The sequence below is a fragment of the Maylandia zebra genome, linkage group LG2 (genome assembly GCF_041146795.1).
Source record: "Maylandia zebra isolate NMK-2024a linkage group LG2, Mzebra_GT3a, whole genome shotgun sequence".
NCBI lineage: Eukaryota > Metazoa > Chordata > Actinopteri > Cichliformes > Cichlidae > Maylandia > Maylandia zebra.
The window spans coordinates 38,203,535-38,231,362 of record NC_135168.1 but is presented as its reverse complement, the minus strand read 5'-3'; the positions used below and the strand labels follow the sequence as shown (position 1 = coordinate 38,231,362).

Sequence of the window (27,828 nt, the reverse complement as noted above, 5' to 3'; positions counted from 1 at the left end):
TATGTGTGACTGGTGCACAGTGGCTGTGGTGCTCATGGTCAGAGTTAGCTTATATTGAGTATAGCAAAAATGAATCTGAAGCTTAGATTCATTTGCTGAATTCCCACTTAATAATGTTTAGTATAAAGAAAGCATAAACAGTGTACTGACAGTGTAGAGGATGGAACGGCCAGCCTGTAGTTTAAGAAAATCTACTAGAGCCCACAATAGAAACTGCGGTTCTTCTCCCCATCCTGAGCCACTGCAGTCAGTTTTAGGGTTCCACCATCTGCTAAATTTCTACTTAAGTGATTCAAGATGAGTGCTTTTATTAGAAGCTATTATTATTTTACTATTACATTAATATGGAACAAGGTTCAGTTAGCTTTGAACAAAAATAGGTAATAGAATAGGTAATAATATTTTTTAACAGTAGTATCTGTAGTGCTGTACTGTACTTTTGCCACCTCTGCAACTGCAGATCAAAAGAAACAAATGCACACGTGCTACCAAAACCAGTAATAGTGTGTTGGTAATATTTGATAATCCTTTTCCATTTTCAATATGACTTTTTGAGACTCATTGGTAAACTGAGCTGAAGCCTATCTCGGCTGTTAAAGGGCAAGAGGCAAGATCCAACCTGGACAGGTCACACTTCTTTTAATGAATGAAAAATGCCAGACATGATTGTAATTTGATGAAGCCTTACCTGACAATTGAGGTGAGGCATGTCTCAAAAACATTCCTCGCACGGATGGGAGGCAAATCAGTTAAAACTGATGCGTTGTTAGACCCAAGGGCCTCCTTTGACATTTAGGTCACATATTTTAATTGTTTTGCAACAAACAGAATCATTTTACAAGTTGACAGACCAGCATGAAAATAACATTCGCACACACATGCATTCACACACAAAAACCACATTCTTCCAGATATTGTTCATATGTGTGACGAATACAAAGGTATTGTTGTTTCGGATTGCACCGGATTTTAGGACTTTCATTACAGTGTTGTGCTGGATGGTAAAAGCTTTAAATAGATTTCTGATAAAACTTTGTAGGGGTGTAGAGAGGAGTCATGTTAGCAATCCTTTAAAATTTCACTTATATCCACCAAGTTTGTAAATGTCAATTTGACGATTTCTTGATTGAAAATTTACGAACAGCCTAATAAATTAAAATCTACAATGCTTATAAGTGCAATCTGTGTTGTCAACATATAGAAAGTGGCTTAAAAAGATTGAAAAAATAATTCTCAGGTCAATAGACTGATGTGAAGGTCAAATTGATAATAATTCTGTATAGAGCTATTTATGTTTCTTCCTGCCCTTGTTTATACTGAAAACATATTGAATATAGGAAATGATATATAGGCATTCTAAATACCATGTTACTTTGAATCTCTGACCTCGTTTTGAAGATCAAACAAAGTCAAACTTTCAATAAAAATATATTTTATCTTGATTGATCCTGATCCTGGTTCTGCTGCAGGTTTCTTCCTGTCGCCACTCGGAGAATGCAAACCTCCACCAAGACAGCACACTCTTTCTGTAATATATACTTTTAAGGGAATAGTATTGTATTTTATATATAAACATTATGCTAGAGTAGGTAATGGACAATATGTATTGATTTGTAAATAACTGAACGTAAATAACTTGTGCTTAATTATATTATATTACAGTATATTTCTATCTGACTCTGCAGTATTTTATTTAAAGATATAACAACTAGAAATGCCAACTTAAGAGAAAGGCAGATGTCAAGTCAGAGTTTAAATGTGCCATGATATTTGGATAAAATTATAATGGGATACTTGGGATGCTCTTATGCTAACATAATTTATTAAATGTTACCAACCCAAACAAATCATAATCATAATTAATCATAGTTTTAAAGATAAAAGGCATTTCTAGGAAAGATTTTATTTATCCTTGAAGAAGACGCCAGAGGTCTAAATTAGCATGACATTTAAAAATATGTAAGATTTACTGTATGCCTATATGCTGTCAATCCAGTCAATGACAACAAGAGACATAAACAGATCTATATAGCATTATTGTCAGTTTGACCTTCACATCAATCTAATGACCTTAAAGGAGAGGTCAGAGGTCATGATATAGTAAATCTTTATACAGTCCTTTCTATATGTTGACAATACACACCGCACCAAGAATCATAGTTCCTAAGCTAGAAAACTTTCTTGTCAGTTTTCCACCAAAATATCATGAAGTTGACCTTGAAGCCTTTGGAGGATGTAAGCGAAATTTTACAGTTTTTTTTAATTGGTTTGGCGCAGTTTTCACAAGCAATTGGTACATTTTCAAAACTCTTAGTACTTATATCACAACAGATCATCAAAAGTGCACCTTTTTCAAACATTTCAGCATATTTTCAATTGTGTTAGTACAATACACATAATGACAAAATATCATTTTCACTACACAAAATAAGTGTTTCATCTAAATAAATGTTTCGTTCACAGTTACTGCCTTTCATAATGTTATCACTATAAAATTTTTGATTTGCATCCCTTATTATTCAGTTTAATACATTTTTCTGTCATTTAATTCAACCGATCTTAATGTTTAATCAATGAATCATTCATTATGTCCATGGATTTTCAACTTGACTGATTGTTGTCTGGTCATTTGTAAGTTCCTTTTGAGAAGAACAATGTCCAGGTGAAACAACTGCGTTCAGAATATATTCAGGTACAACACCAAACTGGCATGCAATTACTGTAACAGAGGGTGATGGAGCTGGACGTTGCTGTGAATCATCACAAGTATATTTTTGTTGATGAGGCCAGTTTCAATCTGGCAAAAACTAGACCCAGAGGACGTAACCTTATTGGGCTACCATCCACGTCCCTGGACAACGTGGGGGGAACATCTCAATGTGTGCAGCTATATCTGAAGATGGTGTGGTAGGCTGTAGACCAGTTCTAGGGTCATACAACACTGAACACCTGATAGTTTTTTTTAAATGAACTGGAGCAGGCCTGTCAGGGAGAAGGCATCGTCTATGTTGTTGTGTGGGACAATGTCAGCTTCCACCATGCACAGCTGGTTCAGGAATGGTTTCAAACACACCATATTCCCCTTTCCTCAACCCAATTGAGAAATCCATTTCTACATGGAGGTGGAAGGTGTATGATCGCCATCCCCATGAGCATGTCTCCCTTCTTCAAGCCATGTGTGAAGCCTGTGGTGATATAACTGCTGAGCAATGTCAAGCCTGGATTCGTCATGCCAGGAGATTTTTCCCACGGTGCCTAAACAACGAAGACATCCACTGTGATGTTGATGAAAACTTATGGCCCAATGTTAATGACCGGCTTGATTAATTGTATAAAAGTGATAAAAATAAAAATATATTTTGCTTAGGTAAATGACATGTTTTTTTTCTCCCTTTTGTGTGTGTGTGTGTGTGTGTGTGTGTGTGTGTGTGTATATATATACATATATATATATATATATATATATATATATATATATATATATTTTTTTTTTTTTTTTTTTTTTTTATGTCTGAACATAAGTGTAATATTTGCTGTGTAAAGTTTTACAGTTCAGTTACACTCATTCATCGCCAAGGACAATTTGAAACGCTTACCTTGTATTATTTGCTCCTGAATGGAATGATTGGTAAAAGTACTAAGTTGAAAAAAGATCTTACTGTTTTGTTTGGGTGATTAAAGCAAATGTTCTCAAAATATATCACAATGATCATATGTTCTGCAACAATGATTAAGTGGAATGAAAATATGTGCAAATACAATGAAATCATGACATCAGATTTTAAAGAATGACTAGTGGTGTTACAAATGTGATCAAATGTGAGTTTTGTACTGAGAGATTTCAAAATGCACACTTTAGTTATGAAAATAGTACCAAACCAATAAAAAAAAACTGTAATGGATTGTTAACATGTCCAGACCCTACACCCCTACACAGTTTGATCAGAATTCACTCAAAACTGTTCAAGCTACTGTGTTCATAGTCAAAATGACAAACATGCAAATGCTACTGAAAATATAACCTCCTTGTCTGGAGGTGGTCTGGACTGAAATATTTTAGCCATTAAATGAATTTGAATGTGTTAAAACTTTTGTTCCCATCATGTCACTCCATCATGTAAGATTATAGACAGGTGGAGCACTGACCCACAGAACTACCCTGTTTTTCCTATTTTTACAACAAAGGACAACAAATTTCTGCATATTCTACCCGTTTCCTTTATTAGAGTTCAAAAAAACACTGGGATGCCATTGAGTGTGTCAGACAAGTCTGACAATGTGCACTGTTTCCTCATCTGTATGTGGCACAGTGTTTATCCTACACCTGTAGTTAGCCCAGAGTGGTACATTTAATCTGTACCGATTTCAATTGTATTCAGACGTGGGAGTGGGAGCACAGGGTTGCCTCGCTGTATCTGTGTCTTTCACAAAGCACAGCGGCATGTTACTGTAAAATTATCAGATTTATGGCAAAGGAGGACAAGAGAGAGGATTTGCAGCTCAGAGCAGGTTGGCAGTGTGTCAGATGGTTCGTACAGAAAAGTACTTTATTACTGCAAAGAAGATAGATAGATAGATAGATAGATAGATAGATAGATAGATAGATAGATAGATAGATAGATAGATAGATAGATAGATAGATAGATAGATAGATAGATAGATAGATAGATAGATAGAAACACAGACAGACAGTCTGTAGTGATAGAAAAGCATTATATCCGGCCTTGATTTCATTGTGAAAGATATAATAATATAATAATATAATAATAATCAGACTGCTTACGGTTAAGTGCTGATATAGTTGTAATAGTCTGCTTTTAGGGCTGAGATCTCGATCACTGCTATTATGCGAGTCCTTGAACTTCTTCCTTGCTAAGCAAAACCTCGAAGAAACATCAGCACCCAAAGCAGTGGAAACACGGCTGACACGACAAAAAAAAAGCGACTGCAAACTTAGTACGCTTCAGCCCACAAAGACAAGGAATGAAACCCATAAAAAGGGGACTTTACGTGGCCTTTGAAGAGACACAACGAGACTTTTGCTACCAAGGATCACAAAGCTCTACTGACCTCAAAACATTTATAAGTAGGAGTGGAGGATGTAAACAGACCATGAAAGTCTCCTTTTAAAAACCACAGAGATGACACTTTATGAGAATAAACAGATTAATTGAATTCTAAAGGGGAAGAATTTCTTTTGATCCGTGCAAATTGATTTTTAACAAAGTAGTAAGTAGTCATTTTGGAAAATGCAGCTGTCTGTTGCATCAAAGCTGTTAAGATTTTGTTCTGAAGGTGTTGCGGTTTGACAGGACGTTAGCTATGCTGTTACAACACCTTGGAAGGCATCATCTCCCTCTCTCATCCTCTCTCTCTGTCACACACACACACACACACACACACACACGCACGCACTCTGACACACACATAACATGAATTCTCTCATATGGCTGCCTGTCTTGCAGCAATTACATGATGTGCGGTAATTGCCAGTCTCTGAAGCGGGCTCTTCAGACACACTTCAAAGGGAGCGGAGCGCGTCCACGGACGCAATTAACAAGATCAACGGAGCCCAGATGAGCTGGCGGGCCCCGCGCTCCTCTCCCCATTGTTCTCATTTTCACTCTCATTAGCGAGTACGCGGTGGTTGGGGTGTGGGGGGACGGGTTGGACACCTGCGGAAAGGCAGGGTGTGCGGTGTGCAGCGTGGGGAGAAAGAGTGACACGGCGGAGCTCACACTAGAAGCGCAGGGACACCGGTGTTAATGATGGTTGTCTAAGCTACTGGAGGGAAGGGCACAAACAGCCAGCTGTGGGTGTTGAGGCATGTGAGCAAGTGGAGCCAAGAAAAAGAGGTGTGCGTCCCTTTGTGTTTGTGTTTGTGCATGCGTGTGTGTGTATGTGTGCTCTCGCACGTTTGTGTGTGGATGTGACTGATGCACCTGGGAGAGGATATCACCACGGCAACTGGATTGAGGCTGTCAGTGCACCAGAGAGGCTGCTTCTTCTTCTTTCCTTTTTTTTTTCTTTTCCATGCACGCACAGGCGCACATTTGGACACACACTCTTAACACACACTTTATAAGTCATCCTTGTCTGGTCTGGGCCCCTGAACATCTCTAGTGACACCTAGAGGACACTGGGCAAAAAGAGACAGACAGGCATGCACACAGACAGATGGAGAGACACCTCTGGATACTGCAGATTTACTCTCCAACACTAATGCCATTTCTGAACCAAAACCAGTGAGGAATTTCATCGTATCCCCACATTTCCCTGGTGAAATTTGCCATTGCTTTTGTTTCGGGTAACTGGAGTTGATGCTGAGTGCTGGAGACAGGTACTGCATGTGATGATACATCACTGTTCATCAAAAGCCCCACAAACACTGCGTCCTCTGCTCATTTGTCTTTATGGTCAGCCAGCAACTCTCCTTCAGTCCCCATAAGATCTGAATATTGCATCTCTGTGGCACCAATTCAATTTCTTCAAGCAATAAGCCAAATGAGTATATATATGGTACACTGCAATGCATTTGCCACCACCAAAGGGAAAGCATTTAACTTTAGTTGTATTCTTTCAAAGCTGGATTTCCTGCTGTCTAGACCACTTTAGTCTTTGTTTTTATTCGAATGCAGCCTGGTAGGCTTGTAAAAGCCTATTGGTTAAAGCTTTTAAGAGTTCTTTTCATTTGTTTCTCCTGAATGTTTAATGCTACAAGGCACAGTGGTGCATGAGGCTCAGAAATGTGGGGGGATGAATACTCAAGCCTGACACATGCAGCAGCAGGTCAACTTTTTTTTTTTTCATGTGGAGGTGCATTAAAATACATTATTGCAATTCTGCACCGGAGTACCTCTGAGATAAATGGACTATAGAGCAATGTGGAGAAAGTAATCACACTAACCCGACACTTTTCTGCTCTCTCCATCCTCGTTCTCTCTCTTTCTCAGTTGTTCAGCGTGAGAGAATCTCAAAGGAAAGGCAAGTGTGACAAATAATAGACTTTTTTTTCAAAGAGCTGTAAACTGGACTAAGGCTCATATTCTAACAGTGCAGATAAATGACTATAAAACATGTAACCCTGACCATGTTATCCAGTCTTACCCCGCCCAGAGTGCACACTTCCCGTGCCAAACCACAAGAGGACGGAGAAGGTGGGGAGAACGGGATCACTGGCCGTCTGCAACACCAGTTTCAAGAAGACTTTACACAACACAGGCTGGTTTTCTTATACATGCTACTGTTATTGTCATTTGGCTTTTATAAGCTGGAGTGAAAAACTGCTTTTGTGAAAACAAGGTATTAAAACTGTTGGATGTGTTTCTTGTTGGCAGTTGGCCTGCTGACAGTAATAGACTGAGCTAGCTATAGTTGGCTGCCTGTTTGTGCTTTGTACAGCAAGGCAAGTGCTTTGGAACAAATTGTACCATGCGACAGAGTATAGAATTTTGCAGCGTTATTCTGGCTGCTTAAATCAGTGTAAGAAAGAAAATCTTGGCTGATCTGCGTACACGTTTCTCCCCGTGTGCACTTAGGCGCTTTCACACACACAAACACACACACGCAGGTGCACATTCGCACATACACACCATTAAACCACTTTTGGCTGGTACAGATACGCGACATACAGCACAGTTTGGTAAATGTCTGTCTCTGCAGCTTAGCAAGAAAGAGAACACTGTGTGAATGTGTGTTTACATCTCAACTCCAATGCTGTGAACTTCATTTCACAGCGGCCAGATGGAGATTTAGCATGTGAACATGCACAGAGATGAAAATACACATAGTGAAAAGGGACTAAAAACAGTCTCGCCACTCCAATCGGGACTCAGCGCAGCTTTTGCAGTGCGGCGAAAATGTTGTTCAATGGCAAGGTTTTGGAAAATCAACATTCAGTGAGCTTCACATAGTTTTGCCAACCAATGTTTTAAAAGCAAAATCAATAAGCTAACTTTCTGTAATCAATCCGCGATGTAGAAATTAGACGAAACAAATAAAAGCACACGCACAGAAAAGGGGGGGAAAACAAAACCAGAAAAATTTTGCTTGTTTAAATATTCCAATTATGTAATATACTGCCAACATTGTTTTAAAAGTCCAGACAGATGTAGAAAAACAAAACTTTTGGCCCACATCCCATCTGAAAGTGTTTCTGCATTTGTGTGAGTGTGTGTTTGTGCATAGATGGGAGTGGCTATGGCTGGTTACGGGATCAGGAGGCAGACAGACAGAGAGTGCGCCCCAGCTTTAACAGGGCCTGTGTAATTATGGTCAACCGCACTCCCCACTGCCACCTTTATTTATAGGGTTACAAACACACTGAGGCTTCAGAGTGCTTTTCCTTGTGCATTCCAGCACATTGGGACTTTCTGGAGGGGATGTAAACAAATGATATTTTAAGTTAAGTGCAAAAGGGCTGGAATTGCCTCCATGATTCTATCTCTGTAGCCTTGGAATTTAAAGTCCGATCAAATATGTGCAATAGGAATTTCATTGGGATTCCTAAGATTTCATAATATGGCAACAAAAGAATCTGGATGTTACCAGAGGTTAACACCAAGAGTGCCTCTCCTTGTACCCGGCTTTGGAGGTAACTTTGATCACGGTGGAGGGTAACTCATGCTAACTAATTCAGAGAGAGCTCATCAAAGAAACATGCCGTTGAGACATAGGCAGAATCAATGGGGACAGATGGCCTCTGGTCACAAACCTCTAAGGACAGCAGGCCCATTCGCCCTGTTGCCTTTAGGCATGAGCCATGGTAGCAGAAGCCAGCCGTCACCTTGGGGATGCAGCGGAGTGGAAGTGAACAGACGTGGGTTAACATGAAGAGAAAAGAAGAAACACATGAATGTGAACTGGTAGCTGGCCGTGCTCTTATTGGCCAACCGACAGCGGCGCGAGCCCTGCCTCTCTTTCTCTTTCGCTTTGTGCCAGTCGAGCACATCTGCAGCACAACTGAAGGAAACGTAAAGTGTTCAGGATATCCTGTTGCAATGAAACTCCAGGTTGAATGAAAGAGAACAGTGTGGGGCTGTGGGAGGGGAGCTCATGTGAAATGCTTGTCAGTGGACACAAGACACAGAGTGATGGCGAGGCTGTGGGCCACTTAAGAGCACACGAGCAGATCCTGCATGTGTGGTGTGCAATATGGTGGGGAGTTCGGGGGATTCATATTGAGTGCAGGTGTGCTGTGAGAAACTGAAGCGGGGGGCAGGTTTATAAGATGTGAATTGTGAAAATTAGGGGCTTTGATGAAAACCAAAAACGTCTGTGATTAAGGTGTAAGGCATGCATGAACACACACCTTAATCACAGATGCTTTTTACACCTGGAGTTGCTGCTGGTAGCCAAGCATAGATCTATCTATCTATCTATCTATCTATCTATCTATCTATCTATCTATCTATCTATCTATCTATCTATCTATCTATCTATAGGAATATCAGTGTAAAGATTTAAAACAGTAAGGGTCCCCTTTTCTATAAAACATAGCACTGTGTTTTTGTACTTCGGGTTCAGTCTCCTTAATAAATAGTAATCAGCCAACAAAGATGAAAAGCACAAGTATTTCCAACTATTTGCTTTCTGAAAGTTTATAAAGAGTGAAAGAACTGCACTTACTCCTTTCAGGCTCTTGAATCCTACTGTTCGGATGTCTGCTGTGGCAACAATTGTCATCCAGTCCCACAGGTGGAAGAAGGTAGGGCTGTTTTAGTGACTAGTTTCCTAACTGATTATTCAGCTATTTAATTTAGACTAATCAGCTACTCTAAAACATGCAGTGTGTTTTCTCAAGACACATATTAGAAGTGATTGCACCGTAGCATGTTGCTAGCATCCCTCATCCACACTCATTTGTACTGAGTAGTTATGCACTGCACCGTGCTATTCTAACACACCTTACATACTACTGTGCATTTTTTAGATCAAATGTAACTCATTGCTGGACTATGCTCATCTTAAACATTCCATTTCTCATTTTCAACATTGATTAGCATTAGCATTTACAGGCACATTTTACTTGGTGAAGTGTTTGGGATCTATGAATCCACTTATCTAGGTATCATATGACCGACTAGTCTCAGATATATTATAATCAGGCAAGTCAGAAATTCTTCATCACAGAGAGGTAGCTCATATTCAGAGGGGAGTAAAGGAGTTGGTGATAGGGTTTCATGAATAAATCACTTGTGTCAGTTTGCTTGAGGCCTACACAGTGCAGCTGAAACCTTGATGCTCAAGCTGGTGGCATCTCACCTCAGCCGGTGACCTGGATAATTGATGGAACTTACATTTTATGTAATATCTAACTCCCACGCTCACACATGTAGTCTTCCCTTCACAACCTTCAGAGGAACGTTATAATTTTCTCTGTAATTCACTGACGGAGCAGCTGACCCAGCTGCGACAAAACCTTCCCTGAATGTAGACCTCGTTCATCCAGCGACGTAACGCCTGCCGCTGCTGCTCACTTGGCTTTGTGTGCGGCGTAAAAAAAAGCATGCATGCAGTCTCTATAGAACCCAGATGGCTGACAAATAGGGAATCATACGAGCCGCAGATAAACAAAAGAGAAAACAGACAGAGAGGGAGGCTTCTCACAGTAACAAGCGGTGTGACGTGAGCCTTTTCTCAGTGGTTGTGCTTACCCTCGCTCGGTCCTCCAGGGGTAATTTGGGGAAAGGAAGAGAGACAGAAAGTTAGTCGGAGCACAGAGAGACCAAAACTAGCAAATAACTGTCAGGAGGCAGCCTGTCTCCTTCAATGTTAGGTGTTTGTGATGACAGACACACAAAGGCAAGTACAGAGCGGCACACTGATACATCAGAGCATGCACATGCAATACTTTTCTACTTTCTCTCTGGTTCTTTCCAGACACGCAAACTCTCAGAAGCGAAGCTGGGTTTTAATACGGTACACAGGCATGAGGGTTTGTTGTAGCTGTTTGGCAAAGAGCGGTTAACGATGCACCTTCAAACTTAAGCATCAGTGACAATATCTCGCTCCCATACATCACTCAGTGCTGTCTCGCAGACCCGGGAAGAGATTCACACCCTCCCTTAGGCTGTTCTTAACCAGCAGGAGGATGAGAAAATACCCAGACAAGGGTCAGCAGCTGTGTCAAGCCTCTGCCGGCAACTTGGTCCTATCTGTGTGTGAGCAAGTCAAGGTGACATGGAGGGGTGGGGAGCGTGCACAGAGAGACACTGAGCCCAGGGTCAATATTGACTGTCAACCATCCGTGAGCTTGGCTGGACACCGCTTGACTTTTTCAGACTTCAGTTTATTCTAGTTTATCACGGGGAGAGAAAGTCAGGGGGTTGGGTACAGTGTGGAATTAGACCAGGCTCCCACACACACACACACACACACACACACACACACACACACACACACACACACACACACACACACACACACACACTCATACTCTCTCCCTACCTGCCATCTGGAGAAGACAGGCACGTATGAAGAGGATTTATGGTGAACTGAGTAGGAGTTGCAGCAGTTCGGGCCGAATCACAGAAAAGGTGACAGAGAGAAGGAGAGAAAGTGAGAAGGAAAAAAGAAAGAGTGTTATGGAGGGCTGGAACAAGGGGATGCAGTGAAATGTAAAATGGGATTAATAATGGCACCACTGGGGCCTCTCATATTTGTTTTAACTGGACACCATTGCACCATCTCAGCAGCCCTTTTGTCTTTTGAAGTGCCATTCAAGCCTGACCTGGCAAAACCCTCATCCACCTTTCCTACACACTAACGCGCACAGACACAGACAAAGTGTTGAGATCCAAATCCCCCCTGAGCTGAATATTCACACTACATTGTTGACACTTTTGAGATATGGCCCCATACTGCTGTAGTCTCACTGACACAAAGACAGAAGACGCAGCTCTGAGCCAACAACAGTACTGCATGAAAACACTTCAGACAACGCCACAAACCATGGTCACTCGAGGGGAACTATGCTATGGCTATAGTAGTATATAACCGTCCAGATTAAGGCATTACATTAAATGAAAACATTGTATGAACAAACCCGGTGATTCAAAATAAAAAGGGACACGCTCGCTGGACGTCCACCACTCAGATCTGTAGGTTTTTCACAAACGCGTTCAAGTTTCGGCCAGCCAGGGCCGCTCAGACTAAACAAGTGGTCTGCTCGCAGCCTCACGGGAAGCTGCACAGATGAAGCGCATAAAGATGAATCAGATGCTCCACATTTTGCCACTCAAGGGGATTTTGGAGATGCCACAAGGCCCAGAAATATCCAGTGTCAAGCACTCTCTTATGATGCGATAAACTTCTGCGGATGCTCTCAGGTTTTGTTTGTCTTCACAGCATTTATAAAAGTTGTGAGGGAAGGAAACACAGAAAATATAGAAAGTATAGAAAGATGAGAACAAGCAGAGAAGAAGTGGAGGATAGAGAAAGAGGAGTTGTGATCGTCTTGGAGAGACTGCTCCTTTGTTCTGTCGCATTAATCTGCTTTTTTCCCGTTCCCCTGCTTGTTCTTTTGATCCACTGTTGGATCATCCCCTTGATGATTCACTAACAGAAAAAGAAATTAAATACATCGGATTGACGACCCGCTCCCCGCCATCCCCTCCTCTTCCCGTTTCTCCCCTCTCTTTACCACCACTGCCTCCCTCCCCATCTCCTCCCTCCCCTCTTCTCCCCGAGGCCTCCATTTCTTCAATAGATAAGCAGCGGATTCGTTTTTTTATCGCTTCACCCTCCATCTCCATCCTTCTCCTTCTCTCCCTTCTTCCTTCTTTTCTGTTTTCTTTTTTCTCCTCTTCTGCACTGTGCTTAATCCCAGCCTCGCGGTGGATGCATGTCAGAGATGTAATTCTATTGTTTAACATGCTCCTCTGAGCCCCCACCCCACCCCAAACTCAGTCACTCCCGGAGCCACATGCATATTCATCAGCTATCAAAAACAAAAGGCAGATCACTCTGTTCATGTACCGCAACTAGTGCTATTCACATCTCTCCCTTCTTTGCCGCTTCGAGCGGATTAGTGCATGTTAAACATATCTCAGACACAGAAATCCTGAGTACTAATATATAGCCATTCAATCAGAGCAAAATAGTCTGCAGTTTTCTGCTTCTTGTGTTACTTTCAAAGATACTGGGAAGTCTGGGGAGAGTGTGGAGCAGGTCGATGGTTGCAGGCAATAAACAACAAAAAGCAGAAGATGATATAGGTGCAAAGCAGGAAAAGGGGTCAGTTATGCAAAGAGACATGGGTGGCTCTTTGAGACTGTGGGCCATTCATCGGGCGGTGGTGCACCGTCTCAACCTGACTGAGACTCAGTCCTCAGGTCCTGCTAAAGTCTTCTGGGTGATGTCCAGGATGCACCGGCGCACAGCTCCAGGTTCCAGTCTCCAGGCTCCAGGGCCAGACAGATGTAAACACAGCCTGACCGCACACAGAGGCACTGTGCCAGGCTGTCCTCACCTCGCACATAAACAGCCAAGGAGGCCAAACTGTGGGCCAGGGGACAGACAGCACCGATCTTGGCTGGAGGCAAAGAGGGGAAGGGAAGGGGGGCAATGGGGGGGGAGCAGGGGAGCATGAGGAAATGATTTTATGCTTGTTAGAGCAGTACACATTCATGAAAAAAAAATGCTGGCATCAAGACTTACGCGCCTTAACATTGTATATATACATTCTATTGTTCTCATTATTTGCAGTTCCGAATTGTGGTTCATGCCACCGGTGGTATGTGCATTCGGGTGGATCAGCTTAGATATTTTCTCCAACGCCCTGTCGTGACAGATGCGCCGGGCTCCTCAGCGCCTGTTTGATTTATGCGTCAGGACAAATATGGGTCAAAATGAAACATCCAACACGGTGGCTTCTTCTTGCTTGTTCTTCTTTCTTCTTTTTCATTCCCTTTGCACTTTCTTCTTTTCAAAGCTCGGCTCAGCGGGGCTGCGCGTCTCCGCTGCACCACAGCCAGGTTGTGTGTGCCTGCATATGTGTGCGTGTGCGTACGTTTGTGCGATGAGACGTGACAAGCGCCTTCATCCTCCCCTCAGACACCGCATTCCACAACGCTCCGCCACTCGCTCCGTGTGGCGCGCTTTTCATCTTTCCTCCACCCGTTCGTTCCTTCTTCTTCTCCTTCTTCTTCCTCTTCTTCTCCTCTTCCTCCCTCTCCTTGCTCTTCGTCTGCTCGCTCTCACAGGTTGGAAGAAAGGCAAACGGAGGAATGAAAGGGACAAGATTCTAATTGGAGGAGGAGGCTGAGACAAAAGTAGGGGGATAACGAAGGGAAGCAACGATAACACATGTAAAACACAAAGCCTTAATCTTAGAGAGCATTTGGAGGGATCTCTCATTTCTTTCCCTCCACATTGAAGCGAGGCGGGGGGTTGTGTGTATGGGAACACGAGGGGATAGGATGTGATTATGAGCACAGAGCTGACAGACAGATAGATTGGTGTGTGTATATGTCTGGGGATATGTGTGTGTATCCCCACAGGGCCTTCAGATCCCTCTGTTCGTAGGGACCAACTTAAGAAAACCGTGTACTTTTACAGTTGTTTACTTATTTGGAGACAAGTGCAACAAAGTACTAATTTATTTAAGTACCTACATCTGTACTGAACACCTGTGAATATGTTTTGCACACAACTTGCTCTCTTTTTAGTTGGACTGTCAAAGAAGAAGCAAAGACAAAAGCATTTAAAAGATCAAGTCCAATAATCCTGAATATATGTGTTATTGCTGTTTCTATCTGCTCGGCCAAATGGCTGGCTGCCTCTCAAACTCTCTCCATCCCTCCCTGTAGTGCTTCTCCTTTGCATGTGGATTCTGCCTATTTACTTATTTGTGTCGCCTATGAGCTTCTCTGACATGCTGCTGAGCCTCCGGGGTCCTCGGGTGATATGATAGAGCTCGGGGACTTTGGTTTCCTTGTGACTGCTGTGAAACTCCATTCAGATGATGAAACTGCGGTGCAGCTGTGTCTGCAGCTCACGGTGGGATGCTGGTGTCTTTGTGGCTCTCTGCAAGGCTGAGGCAAATTCTCACTGATGAAAGAGTCTGCAAATGTGCGTCTTTTGCCCGGGCCCATATCTTCTCACAGGAAAGCCATTCCGACTGTCTGGCTATCTGCTTGCATGTATGTTTGTGTGGATTTAGCGTCCGAGGCCAATAAATCCACACCATTTTCTTATGATCCCCTTTAACAGCCCCGCATGCCCACTAATGTCAGAAAGTGTTGTTTTTATAGACGTACTTTGTTAATTAGCGTGTGTAGGCACTGGAGTGAAGAAAAACCTAATTATGGCATGAAGCACAAATGACATGTGTCAAATTTTTTTTCCCCACGAATCACGCCACGGAGTTTGGATCTTGTGAATCACAGAGAGGCTGAAAATAACAGTAAAAGATAACCTGGCAAAGCACATTTCCACAGTCTTCCCTGAGGTGATGCAAGACTTTAGACAAATGTCTTGTTTGTTCACCACTGAATGGCCATCTTTCAAGGGGTGGCATGCCAGCACAAGCACGCACAAACACTCCTTCCCACACACACACACACACACACACACACACAAACATATGCACATAGGAGCAGATCATTTTTCTCCCTCGTGAAGTAGGTAGCGAGAATATTATAAACCAAAATCATAACGCATTGCCTTCGGCCAGAGGTTGGACAAGGAGAGGAGAGGCAACTGCGTAATTGAATTACTGTCTGACAGACAAGGAGATAGATAGATAGACAGATAGATAGATAGACAGATAGAGAGAGAGAGAGAGAGAGAGAGAGAGAGAGAGAGAGAGAGAGAGAGAGAGAGAGAGAGAGAGAGGCATAAATTTGTGTGTGCCTGTGTGTGCATGTAAGTGAGAGAGTGACAGCAAAGAGCCTTATCCAACATTAATAACAGCCACTAATCCCCTGATGTGATTACCTCTCCCTCCCTCCTCCTCTACTTTACCACCTCTCCTTCCATCCTTCCACACTCTTTCTCCCATTCAACAGCGCCAGCCACTTGTCTTCCATTGCAGAGCTCAGCTGGTCCAATCCCCTGAACAGATCCAAGACTTCCACTGTGTTCAGCTGCCAGGACGATGGAGGTCTTCCAATTTGACGCCTCTCTTTACTAGAACTCGCCTCTGGGCAGGTGTATGAAAAAGCAAAAGTCAGTGGTGTTAGCGTGGAGATGGAAGCAAATTTAAACAGATTAAGAGCCATGCCTCTGTTCAAAGCTCTGACACTTAATGCTGTCTGAATGAGAGGTGACGTGTGATATGAATCGTGCAGGCTATGGTTTTGGATGTTCAAACGTTTATGGAAATATCTGCAAGCATTAAGGATTATGGGTGTGCAAAGGGAAGCAACAAGCATGTCAGTATAGCTATTTCTGTCCTCAATGACTGGCTGCCAAATGCAATTTTTTTTCTCCAGCATTTTATAAACTCGCTACATCAATATAAAGTCTAGTGTGTTTCTATGGAAACTTAGACCTCCGAGAAGGTTGAAATTCACCACTTACTCAAGATCTGCTCAGTAATAGCATGCTATAATGAATATTTACAGTGTGCTTAGTTTACATACATGTATCACAGAGTTCAGGGATTTTACAAAGTTGCATTGTGCACATTTTTGAAGTTTGAATAGTCTGAGTGTGAATCAACGCTAATCAAATCTTTAACAGATGAATATTGTAACGCTGTACACACACTGAGAGCCTCGCAAGGAAAAGTACGCAGAAACCAACACACACAAACCCAGATGAACTGATGGGTCCTTCCTGGAAATGACTGTGGAGTACAACATTGCACATGGTTTACTTTGTGATATCTCCATGGCAACTACTATGTCTGACCTTCAAACATGTGCGCTGACTTCTGTGTGGTTAAGGTCGGCTAATCAGATCACATCATCTTGAACACAAATGTGCCCTCAGATCGCTCTTGCTTCATAAATGAGGTGATTTCTTTTGTTTTTTTACACCCTAACAACCAACACAAGTTTGCCATCAGTCCAGTTCACGCAGAACTTTTGGTTCTGATTTTAGCATCGCTGCGTTGGACTGTTTTCATTTCCACAATGACAGCCATGCTGCAGCTCTAAGAAGATGAAAAGTTCCCTGTGCTGTAGTTTGCAGGGGGTTTGAATAAAGACTTGAATCAATTAGTGCTTCTTTCATCAGCAAATAGGCCATACCCCTGCATGCTTTCACAGGCTGCCTCTGTGACTTGCCTTCTCTTTTTTGTTCCAACTTAACTCTCTGGCCCTTTCATTTGTGCTCTGTTCAATACTCTCATCTGCTCTGTTATTCTCAAGTTCATAAGCCTCTCCATAAGGGCCAACATCTGGCAGCTCCTTGGCCCCAGGGCCGTGCATCCGTTCCGGGGCAACGGGGCCTGGAGATCAGCCCCTCCTGTGGAGCTGAGCCTTTGGTGTATGTGGTACCGTTCAGCGTCCCCACTTCCTGAATGTTGAGGCCTTGATGTGGCCAGAACCATAGTGCATGATTTATTACAGTGCTAACTCTGTCCCCACTGCTAGTGCCATTATTATAACCATACATCCTCAGTCTTCAAGCTCCCACCTGCAAATTTCACAGTGAAGCCTTTAGCAGGCACAGCTGACACAGCTCTGCACGGCCTTCATAAGGAGTTTTCTGGTGTTACCTTAATGCATGTTTGATCCCAGATGTTTAAAGAGGACCAGAAGTAAAAACTGTTGGGACGATGACGCATATACTGTACACTAAATTGATCATCGAGATCAGCTGTCCCTTTGGTGTCTCAACCCCTCGTTCTTTGTATATTGACTACTGCTTTCTCGCTTTGTGTGGGTTTCCGGCGGCAGGCATGGTCCAGCAAGAACCAATGAAGCTGTGGGTGGAGGTGGCTGGGAGGTAAATTGGTTTTTGGCTGTGTGGCCAATCAAAGGGACCTCATCAAAGTCATCGAACCAGCGTTTCCTACAACCTTCCTTGCCTGTTTTCGTCTGTTTGTGTAAGTGCCACACAGTTTAATCAGAGGGACTTGAGAACAGAGAGTAAGATGGATGAAAGAAGAAAAGGATGCGGAAGTTTGGAGGAAAGCACCAGGACAGGAACGGGCGCCGATATTTGTGTAAGCGAAGCCAGATTGAAGAGGCAGAGGAAAGTGGAAAAACGGCAGCAGAAGTGAGGGGTCCCGAGACGAGAGGAAGTCCAGAAAGGAGGGATGTGGTGGAGCTTTGTTTACAGGCCAGGGTCACAAAGTATACTGTGACTTTGTGCGTCAGCAGCTCTGAGTTTGTGATGGGTTACCACAGAAAAGCAATAATCAAGCAATATTTACACCACTGTAGAGAATTAGTCCATTTCTCAGGAAGTTAGTTTGTGAAGTTAAAAACAACAATTCTTCCATCTGTGGTTTAGTCGTAGGACATTTTAAAGAGATATAAACAAGCAGAAACAGGAAGTGGAAGTCGTTTAAAAAATTTAAAAAAAAAAAACATCCATGCGTGCACACACAAACATTGATCACTACTGTGCCATGTGGTCCCCGCTGAGACACATGGCTTAGGTATCCCCCCTTGTGATCCCCCATTAGTCTGAGACTCCCTCTCAGGCAGCTGCCTCAAAGCTCCACGGAGGTATCAGATCTCCTCCTCTTCCTCTTCTCCTTAATTAGGACTATTAAGAGATTTACAGGACAGATGGGTGGAAATCCAGCTGGCTGCAGCGCCAGCCGCTGAGGACGGCTCTGCTGATGGCGACGTGAGAGCTCAGTGAGAGCGGTACATCAGCTTACCAGTGAAACTCTGGTGCCCTCTGGTGGTTGGAGATGGTTGTTGAGTTTTGAATGATTTCAATAAAGAAGCAGCTCTAACATTTCATTTATAATTATATAAAGTGGTAAAATGTAACTTTTAATTAATTTGTGGGGAGTTTTTTTTTCACTGAAGAGATTTAAGCAAAAGCAGCCATTACAATTCACTTTTAAGTCCAGCAGGTTTTTTTTTATTTAAAAAAAAAAGTTGTGATTGCACGCATTTGTGGTTTTAACTGATGATTTATAGAGCACACTTTAAACAAATGCATTCAGCACAGCTTGTGGCTAAGTGTTAATTTATTCTGTGATTGTTAAATAAACACACTGTGGTTTACACCGTGAAATAAAATACATGCAGAAGGACAAACACTGTAAAAGTTTCACAAAAACAATAGCAGAGCTGTCGTGCGTTCCCATTACATGCAAAACTAAAACTAACAAACAAAAAAACTGATGATTCGATGATGACTGTAGAAACGCAACCACACACACAAACAGAAGCTGCTTTATAAAAACCAGAGTCCCCCTTTTTGTAAGCTTATTTAATGAGTGTTTTCTTTTGGTTAGTTGTAATCAGCCCAACATGTCGGTGACGTTTTAGCAGATTAGTCATCCTTCCTCTGTGACAGACAAAAATATACATCTTTTTTTTTTTTGCAAATGTGAAATTTAAAAGTACTTTTTGTCTTGGTTAGTTCTACGATCCTTCCACAGCCCAAATTAACTCTGTGTTTTACAGCTCGTGTAGTGACTCGCAGTCTGTGTAGCGTACTTCTCCATTACCCAGCCAGCTGCAGATGAGAAAAAGTGACAGTTTTAAGCAGATCATTTCTCAAGTTGAACGTGGCGTGCGCCGCAAACACTTACATGCTCAGGGTGCCTTTTTTCTGTTTTAGTCCTGTGAAGAGAGAGCATACAGTTCAGGGGAGGAAGCTGGGTTTCTATAAGGAGCAACGCTGCTAAGCACACTTACGGCGAAGCTGCCACGTGGTTAATATGGCGCCTGTTACCACCAAGAGGCCCACCGCTACAAAGATGCCTATCAGGTGATGACTAGGACTGTTCAAAGGGCTTGCCTAGCAGAAAGGAGTACCATAAAGCTGATCTGCTCAATCAAGTGAACTATTTAGCATTATGTGTAGTTGTTTGATTTTTCTATGGTAGCATCCAAATACTTACAGTATATGGCATCATGCTGGTAATGAGTATGTCCTTCTCATGACCTACAATGCACAACCACAAAGGAAATGAGCTAGGAGGAAGTCCAGCAAATGTTGTGTTCGGCAAAACAGCTTAACACGCAGAAACAACGAGTGCAACTAAACAGGCCCACTGTGAAGCAGCTTCCTGATGTTTGAGGAACTACAATAAACTGCAATAATAAAATTGTCGCTCGTTTAAATTTTGGGGCAAGATAATAGAATATGAACAAAAATCCCTTCTTCTGCCTTGACACGAGGAAACAATTTCCCGTTCATTAATGAACCACAGCATATGGGAAAAGCAGCCCTGTTCTGCCTGATGAACTGCACAAACACACAACTACAGGAGCAATAATACATTTTTTAATGAAAATAACACCTGCTTCCCCAGTGGTGATCGTGAGGACATTGCTGGCTGCACTGGTGGCCTGGCTGTTCTTGGCAAACATGCGGACGTTGTATGTCGAGGGATTCATCTCTATTATTGTGGCCTCCGTCTCATGGGCTCCAAAGTCCACAGCGTTCTTTGTGTAATCCCAGGAAGCTGAAAGGAAAATATTTAACTTAATATCACAGAGTGATATGAGGATTAACAGTGTAAATTTAGCTTTAGAGCTTGTATTAAAGTGAAGTTTTTACCATTCACTGCTTTGTACTCGAGGAAATACCCGGTGATGGGGCTGTCACCTTTGGAACTATTATTCCAAAAAAGGGAAAACGAATTGCTGTCCACCTTCTTTAACTCGATCACTGGGGGATCCGGGGGCACTAGAAGATATTTAACAAGTAAAAGAAGTTTTTATCTTTTCAAGCGTTTGATTTCTGGTTTTAGTATGAGAGTTATGTCTGGGAACCATTATTTTCAGAAACTAAATCAGGGGTGGAAACAAATGTTCCCTTTAAATGTTTTACCTCCTGAGATACTGGCAGTGCTTTGCTCCCAAACTGTGGCGGCATAAAAAGTTATTGAGATTGTTGAAGGTGATGGGGTTGCTGAAGTTGATGGGGTTGCTGAAGTTGATGGGGTTGTTGAAGTTGATGGGGTTGCTGAAGTTGATGGGGTTGCTGAAGTTGATGGGGTTGTTGAAGTTGATGGGGTTGCTGAAGTTGATGAGGTTGTTGAAGTTGTTGAGGTTGCTGAAGTCGATGGGGTTGCTGAAGTTGTTGAGGTTGCTGAGGTTGCAGAAGTTGCGTAAACTTGGAGTAAAAGAAGAAGCAATTCCAGTAAGTCATTTCTCAAAAAATAATTGAGGAAAAAGTTACACTTGCTCGATAACACGTACCCGAGGAAAAATGTAGCCGCATTGTGGCAGCAGTGGAAGAAGGCAAAGTAGTTACTGTTGTTGTTGTTGTTGTTGTTTTAGGAACTTTAAATAAAATGCATGAAATCAAACTGACATTAAAAAAATATGACAAAAAATAGTTTTTAGTCATATTTTGTAATTTTTAAAAACTTACTCTCATCCAGAGTTGAGCAGAGAGGTGCATTTGAAGCTGGTCCGACCCCGGCGATTGTTTTGGCCTGTATGAGCACGCCGTACATGGTAGAAGGCTTCAGGTTAACAAGAGTGACGGTCTCTTGTTCACGCGTGGCCGCCACAGTTAAATACTGCCACCGTTTAAACTGTTTGGCCACGGGGTCATACTCTCTGTAGTTAATGTTGTAACCCCGCAGAACGCCGTTTCTCAGCTCAGTCCTCGGAGGCTAGTCGAGAGAAAAGAGTTAGTCTACTATGTCCAGTCACAAGCCCGGAAACAGTGCTGAACTGTGACTTTACCTTCCAGGTTACTTTGATGCTGCTGGAACTGAGGGCCACAAGCTGCATATCCAGGGGCGGGCCCTCTGGTGCTGCAGGGAAAACAAATTTTAAAGGGAGCAACCACCAAAAATGTGAATTTGTTTTTACATTCTAGATCATTATATTTATCATAAAAATACTAACACATAAATGATGCTGAAACAAACCTGCTTCTTTTGCAGTGATAGTGAGAACGTTGCTGGTTTCACTCATCCCAACGCTGTTGATGGCGAACACGCGAAGGTTGTAGGTCTTGGATGGACTCAAATCCACCAAAGTCACGTGAGTCAGTGAAGGATCGTGCAGCTCGGTGGTTTTTTTTGTTTCCCAGGGTGCTGTGCAGCACAAATCCATAGATTCTGACTTTAAAATAACTTTTGAAATATCTCAAAATCTGTCATGGATACTGGGTCGGTTTTCTTGTGCTTACTCTGTTTGTTTTTTATATCAACCCTGTAAGCTGTAATGGGACGGCCGCCGTCGAACACAGGACTCCAGCGAATAGTGACGGTCCTTTCCTTCACCTCTCTTGCCTCGATTCTCAGTGGATTCGGTGGAACTAAAAGGTAAGGGAAAAAACTAAATATGAGCTTATACAATGCTGAAATAATGAGATGACTAATCAGTTACCAGACAAAAACTGAAACTACCCAAAAAAAAAAAGATTTTTAACTAAACATGCTGCTTATTTTATTAAATTTGTCTTTGCCTCACCTGCATTCACTTTCAGAGTCACGTGATGTTTCTGGTCATTGAACCAGCCTGGTATTTCCACACGACAGCCGTACACGCCAGAGTCCTGCTCCTCGGCGTGCCTGATGGTCAGAGACACATCACCCTGGCCAAGATTGCCCATGAGCAGGTAACGTTCTGACAACCTGCTGATCACTGACGTCCCATCTGTCTTTAGCACCTCGTTGGCACAGCCGCTGTTAGGTATGGTTCCCTTGCCCCAGCATGCAGAAAGCCTGCCGTAATACTTTGCATCATAGCTGCATTTTAAAATAGCATCTGTTCCCACCGTGACTGTTACAGTTTCTGCAGACACGAAACCTGAAAAGGCATTGAGATTTTTTTTTACATTTTTTAAATGGAAAAAATACATTAATTAGTCACTGCACAGCTAAATCAAATGCAAATCATATGCATGGCTGTCTTACCTGCAAGAAAACAAAAGAGAAGGTTGCAATACACAGCAAGGTGTTTGCTGGCCAAAATAATCATTTTACCTTCTTCTCTCTAAATCAAAGGACAGATTGGTTGACCTGCTAAACACCACTAAACGAAACCCAGGGTGGTTTCAGCTCTCAAATATTTCCAGATCACATGATGCTTCCTTGATAAGCACACACAAACAACTTCTGCTGGTAGAAGAGGAATGTAGAAAGGAGCTGTTTCCTTTTTTGTGGTTTTGGTTCCTTTTACTAGAAGGGGCAAACTGTTTCCTTTTTGATGATTAGACAGACACAGAATCAAGGTTATCAAAATGACGAATTCATTCCCAGTGTTGGTTCCCAGCTTCTGTAGCAGTGGTAGGGATAGAGCATTAACTATTCAAAATATCCTCCCTGCATCTCGGAGACTAATGCTTTAAATTGTTACTAATAATTTATTCCAGCAGGAAATATTCAAAGTAACTTCAAAACATGCTATTTACTCATCAGCACAAGGCATTTAAAGAGATACAATGCACTTTGGTCCACTGAAATCAAATATTTATTGTGTCCTCAAATTTAACGCATTAAATACATTTTTTTAATGTAAAAAGAAGGAGAGACTGGTTTAACCAAAGGCCATTGAACTGGTTTCTTTGAGTGCTGAGTAAACGTTTGGGCATGGTGGCTGTTTAGTAACCCAGCAAAGAACTTCCTCTCTGATAAGAACCCAAGACACATGCGGTTTTCTGCCATTTTTTAAAAAAGCTAGTAGATTTTTTTTTTTTTATCATGTTTCTTTAGAGGATTGAAAGGCAAACTTTTTTTTGTACATGCAGTACCTTAAGTGAGTGAGCAAACGAAATTAATTAAAATAATCATTAATTATACAGTACTATACAGTAATGTGCAAACATCTTAAACATTACTGTATTAGCATATCTTATGTCTTAATAATTTATTTGGGACATTGGTAATTTGTGCATCAGTTGTTGTTTTTTTTTAATATAATGAAATGCAGCATATAAGGCAAAACAGTATATTTTTTTAAAAAAAACTTGAAGGTCAATATTTATTCTTCAACACAGTCAGCTTTCTGCTAATTTCTTTAAGTAGTCTTCAGGAATGCTTCTCCTGACTTTTTAAAGGACAATCAAAGCTCATCTTTGGATTTTTGCTGCCTTATTCTGTCAAAATGATCCCACGCTGCTTCAATAATGCTGATGTGCGGCCTCTGTGGAGGCCAATCCATGACTGACAGTTTCAAATGAGTGTTTTTGTCTAAGCTTTGGTATTGGCGATGTGTTTGAGATCATTTTCATGCTGAAAAATCAAACTGTTGTCAGTCAGACAATAACATGATGGTTTTGCATGGCGGATGAGGAAGACAGTCTGGCCTTTGAAACAAAATATAAAAGAATAAGGGGTGGCTCAAGACCTTTGCACAGTATTGTTTGTACCATCACATTTCGCGTTTATCTCTGCGTGAAATTCCAAACTAGAAGGATTTCTGAGAAACTATTCTTAACAAATTTTTTTCGCTTGTTTTTTTTTAAAAGATAAAATGGAAAGAGACATAAAATGGAATTCATGGAAAGAGCAGTGAAACAATGTGGTTAGCTGGAAACCAGACGCTCACTGCTACAAGGGCTTCTACCCACGTAGTACAGAACCCAGCTACTCACCTATCAGGCTGCCCTCGTACAGTTAACATTTATGAGAAACAGGGTGAAACAAAGTGTGACAGTGTAACCTTGGTGCCGCTTGTGTCGTCTTCTTGTGACCTCACTGAAAACTTTTTTTTGTTTTCCAGGGGATCGGAAACAGTTACTTTCACTCTTAATTTCTTCTATTTAGCTTATATTACCACTGGGGGGGTTTATAGAGAGAGGAACTAAAAGCAAAAGAGAAGCAACTTTCTTTTAATGAATTGACGTGAAAATCTGTGTAATGGTTTTTACAGTCAATATCTCAGAGCAAGCAAAAATGTTGCTCTGAGATATTGTTATTAAAGAGACATTTGATTACAGACTAGTATGTTGTAAAACAGTGAAGCCCTTGTGTTAAAAAAATACAGCAACAAAGTATACATTGGTAAGATTACAGTGACCTTGGTTATTTTTTGTTCATTAATATTTTGGCATTAGATCCAGTAGGTGGCATTGTGTTACTAATATAACAGCAGCCTTTTTTCAAGCCATACAAGTGCATTTTCTGCCATCAAATAACAGCAAAACAATGGATTTATCATTCATTTATGTGAACAGCATTAGTGCTCAGACACAAACAACACGTTTTCACATTTTATTTTAGTCTGAGAATGGCGGCCCCTATTCTGAACATGGTATATTTTCTTTCATACTGATTAGTGGGGGTCAAAAGGTTTCTCTTCAAATAAATAAAGTCAACAAATATCTTAGCAGCAAAAAAAAAAAATCTGCACATCTTTGTTCTTCAAAGGAAAATGTTTGCTGAGATGAATTCTTTGAGACAAGTATTACTTCTGTTTAGAATTGAGAGATCAGGAAAAACACATTTTATATGAACTATTTCAGAATTCATTTAGAACAAACAGGTAATAAAATCCCCCAATATTAACTCTGTAACTAGGAGACAAAAAAGGATGACCCAGTCTCAGTGGCTTTAACGTTGTAACCTGTTATCAATTTAACTGTTAAACCTATATCATTTTTCTCGGTAAACCCTACAGACAGTTGTGTGGGGAAAATCCCAGCAGATCGTCACTTTCTGAATTGCTCAGACCACCAGCAACCATGCCAGGTTGAAATTCACGTATTCACCTTCCTTCCCCATTCTGATGCTCGCTCTCAGTTTCAACTTCAAAAGGTCGTCTCAACAGTGTCTTCATGCCTAAATGCACTGAGCTGCTGCCATGTGATTGATTAAACTGATATTTGTGTTACCTAATAAAGTGGTCAGCGTGTGTAAATACCACATACTATGTTTCATTCATAAATATGAAAATAATACCTAGTTCAGCCACATCTGAAAAATCTTGCTTCAACTATATTTTGAGCTGCCTTGCTCCTTTACTACAGTGAAAAACACAACCACTGTTTCTCCTGCAGGAATAGAGGGCAGGTGTTGACTTTACTGATGCCCACAAAGTGCTGGGAAAACATTTTGTCTCAGCTAGACCATCTTCCATCTAAAAAAGGCGTGTTAAATATTTATTATGCCCAAAGGTGGGTTTAATCAATATTCACATTTTGTTATTTGTGGATAATGAAAGTTGGGCAGCATCACTTGGATGTTGCATCATGGCTCTACAATCAACTGGAGTTAACTAACGAGTTTATTTTGGTACAAAAGGGAACCTTCATACCTTTCAAGTCTAAATGAAACTTGTAGAAGTACATTCGTAGTTTCCAACACATGCTTACAGTAAGCGTGTGCTGCCTAAAACAGTTGTTTTAGGCAGCACACGCTCCATCTATTAAACACTCTCATTACGTTAACTCCCCTGTTAAACAAGACAGAACTGAGCACAGTGTGATTTCAGTGTTAAAATATTTCCAAACTGCATGGTGCTGTTTTTAGTTTAAGCGCCTAACAACTCATTTTTCTTCTCGCTAAAGCGGAACAGAGCTGCTTCTGTTTTTGTTGCATTGGTTCCCCATCCAAAATCCAGCATTATTTCAATGAAATGTGCAGAAATCTGAACCGAACCGATCGATCATTTCTTGTGTGGTTCAATTAACACAGGAGGTGCCACAGGTGCAGAATCCCCTTCTCATATTTTCTTTGTTTATCTGTTCATGACATGCTGATCTGGATAGGAAGACAAATCTAAACAATTTCATATTTTTTGCTCATTGGCAAAGATATACGCAAAATAAAACTTCAAAAAACACTCATAATTTTTGGTTTACCAGAAATGATGACTGATGATTTCCGAGCACTACAGAAAACAAAAACACTAGTTCACTCAAGGGCTCTGGACTCTTTGCTTATTTCTCAGACTGCTGAGCAAACATTTGGTTCTGCTGGATATTAAGTAACTCAGCACAGTACTTCCTCTTTGATCACTTCCAAAAAAAAATGTGTCATTACAACAACAAACTGTAGTAATATTGAGTGCTTTTATACAGTCAACCTTCAGTTAATGAGAAATTAGATCTGATAGGGAGTTGATTTTTCATGTGCTGCAGCCTGCAGTTGCTTCAAGCTGGTTGAACGGAGTGATAAGAAAATAATGATATCCCACAGTGTCACTTGCAACATAACCACATCGCCTTTTCCCATCTCAGCTTTGTTGTGCGTTCATGGTGCAGATGTGAGTATCTAACTAGTGCTGCAGAACAGAAGCGAGCACAAATGAAACATTTTCGAGGGGTGGCTCATTTCAAATGTAACTTTTCATACATGCAGTTTGCATCAGTGTGTCTTTTTAGCCAATGTACAGTTGCTGTACTTCCCAGGGAGAGATGAACATAGAAAGTTCAAGATGTAAGAAAATATAAGATTTTTTTTTTTTTAAATGGTAAGGACTGTTCATGTTTGATAAACTGGTGAATTCAGGCTATTTCATTTTAGATTTTCATTTGCGATATTGGATCTGAACATGATTGTGTTTCATAAGTTGTCATTTTACTTATCGTGATGCAGCGTGCGAAACAAATTACATAATAATAATGTTGTGGTATTCAAAGTTCAGCACTGGACAGGCAACAAACTGTGACAGACATCATTGTATGTCAAAAAAACATAAACAATGCTGTTCAGCCACCCACAAGCGTAAGGTCGACGTTGCCAAATCCCACTTTACCCCCTGTGTGTGAGGTCACCTGTATTAAATCTATATGTTTTATTATTTGTTCTATTTTAAAGACATTTTATAGCATTTT

At 41.5% G+C, this 27,828-nt stretch overlaps 1 protein-coding gene across 4 annotated transcripts; it reads right to left on the bottom strand.

Moving 5' to 3' along the window:
* Positions 1-19,025: 19,025 nt before the first annotated feature.
* Positions 19,026-23,180, bottom strand: LOC101483822 (uncharacterized). 4 transcript variants are annotated; one of them, XM_024805513.2, is made up of 14 exons: positions 22,967-23,180; positions 22,521-22,859; positions 22,237-22,365; positions 21,974-22,141; positions 21,786-21,856; positions 21,466-21,712; positions 21,291-21,374; positions 20,920-21,204; positions 20,647-20,775; positions 20,387-20,551; positions 19,985-20,028; positions 19,779-19,881; positions 19,673-19,703; positions 19,026-19,596 (listed from the first exon to the last, which is right to left on the bottom strand). In XM_024805513.2, the coding sequence occupies exons 1-14, from the start codon at positions 23,028-23,030 to the stop codon at positions 19,539-19,541; spliced, it is 1,917 nt and encodes a 638-aa protein (XP_024661281.2). In that variant the 5' UTR covers positions 23,031-23,180; the 3' UTR covers positions 19,026-19,538. The 4 variants fall into 4 exon arrangements, with proteins under 4 accessions (XP_024661281.2, XP_024661285.2, XP_024661282.2 ...); XM_024805517.2 differs by lacking the exon at positions 21,291-21,374 and having other exon boundaries at positions 20,920-21,144; XM_024805514.2 differs by lacking the exon at positions 21,291-21,374 and having other exon boundaries at positions 22,967-23,179.
* Positions 23,181-27,828: the final 4,648 nt, after the last annotated feature.

What these genes read in the sequence shown, in the direction of transcription:
- LOC101483822 (XM_024805513.2), bottom strand. Translation starts at nt 23,030, where the DNA reads ATGATTATTTTGGCCAGCAAACACCTTGCTGTGTATTGCAACCTTCTC. An exon ending in CTGCTCAACTCTGGATGAGA is followed by an intron (nt 21,375 to 21,465) that starts GTAAGTTTTTAA and finishes TTTTATTTAAAG; the next exon opens with TTCCTAAAACAACAACAACA. An exon ending in CACTGCCAGTATCTCAGGAG is followed by an intron (nt 20,776 to 20,919) that starts GTAAAACATTTA and finishes AATATCTTCTAG; the next exon opens with TGCCCCCGGATCCCCCAGTG.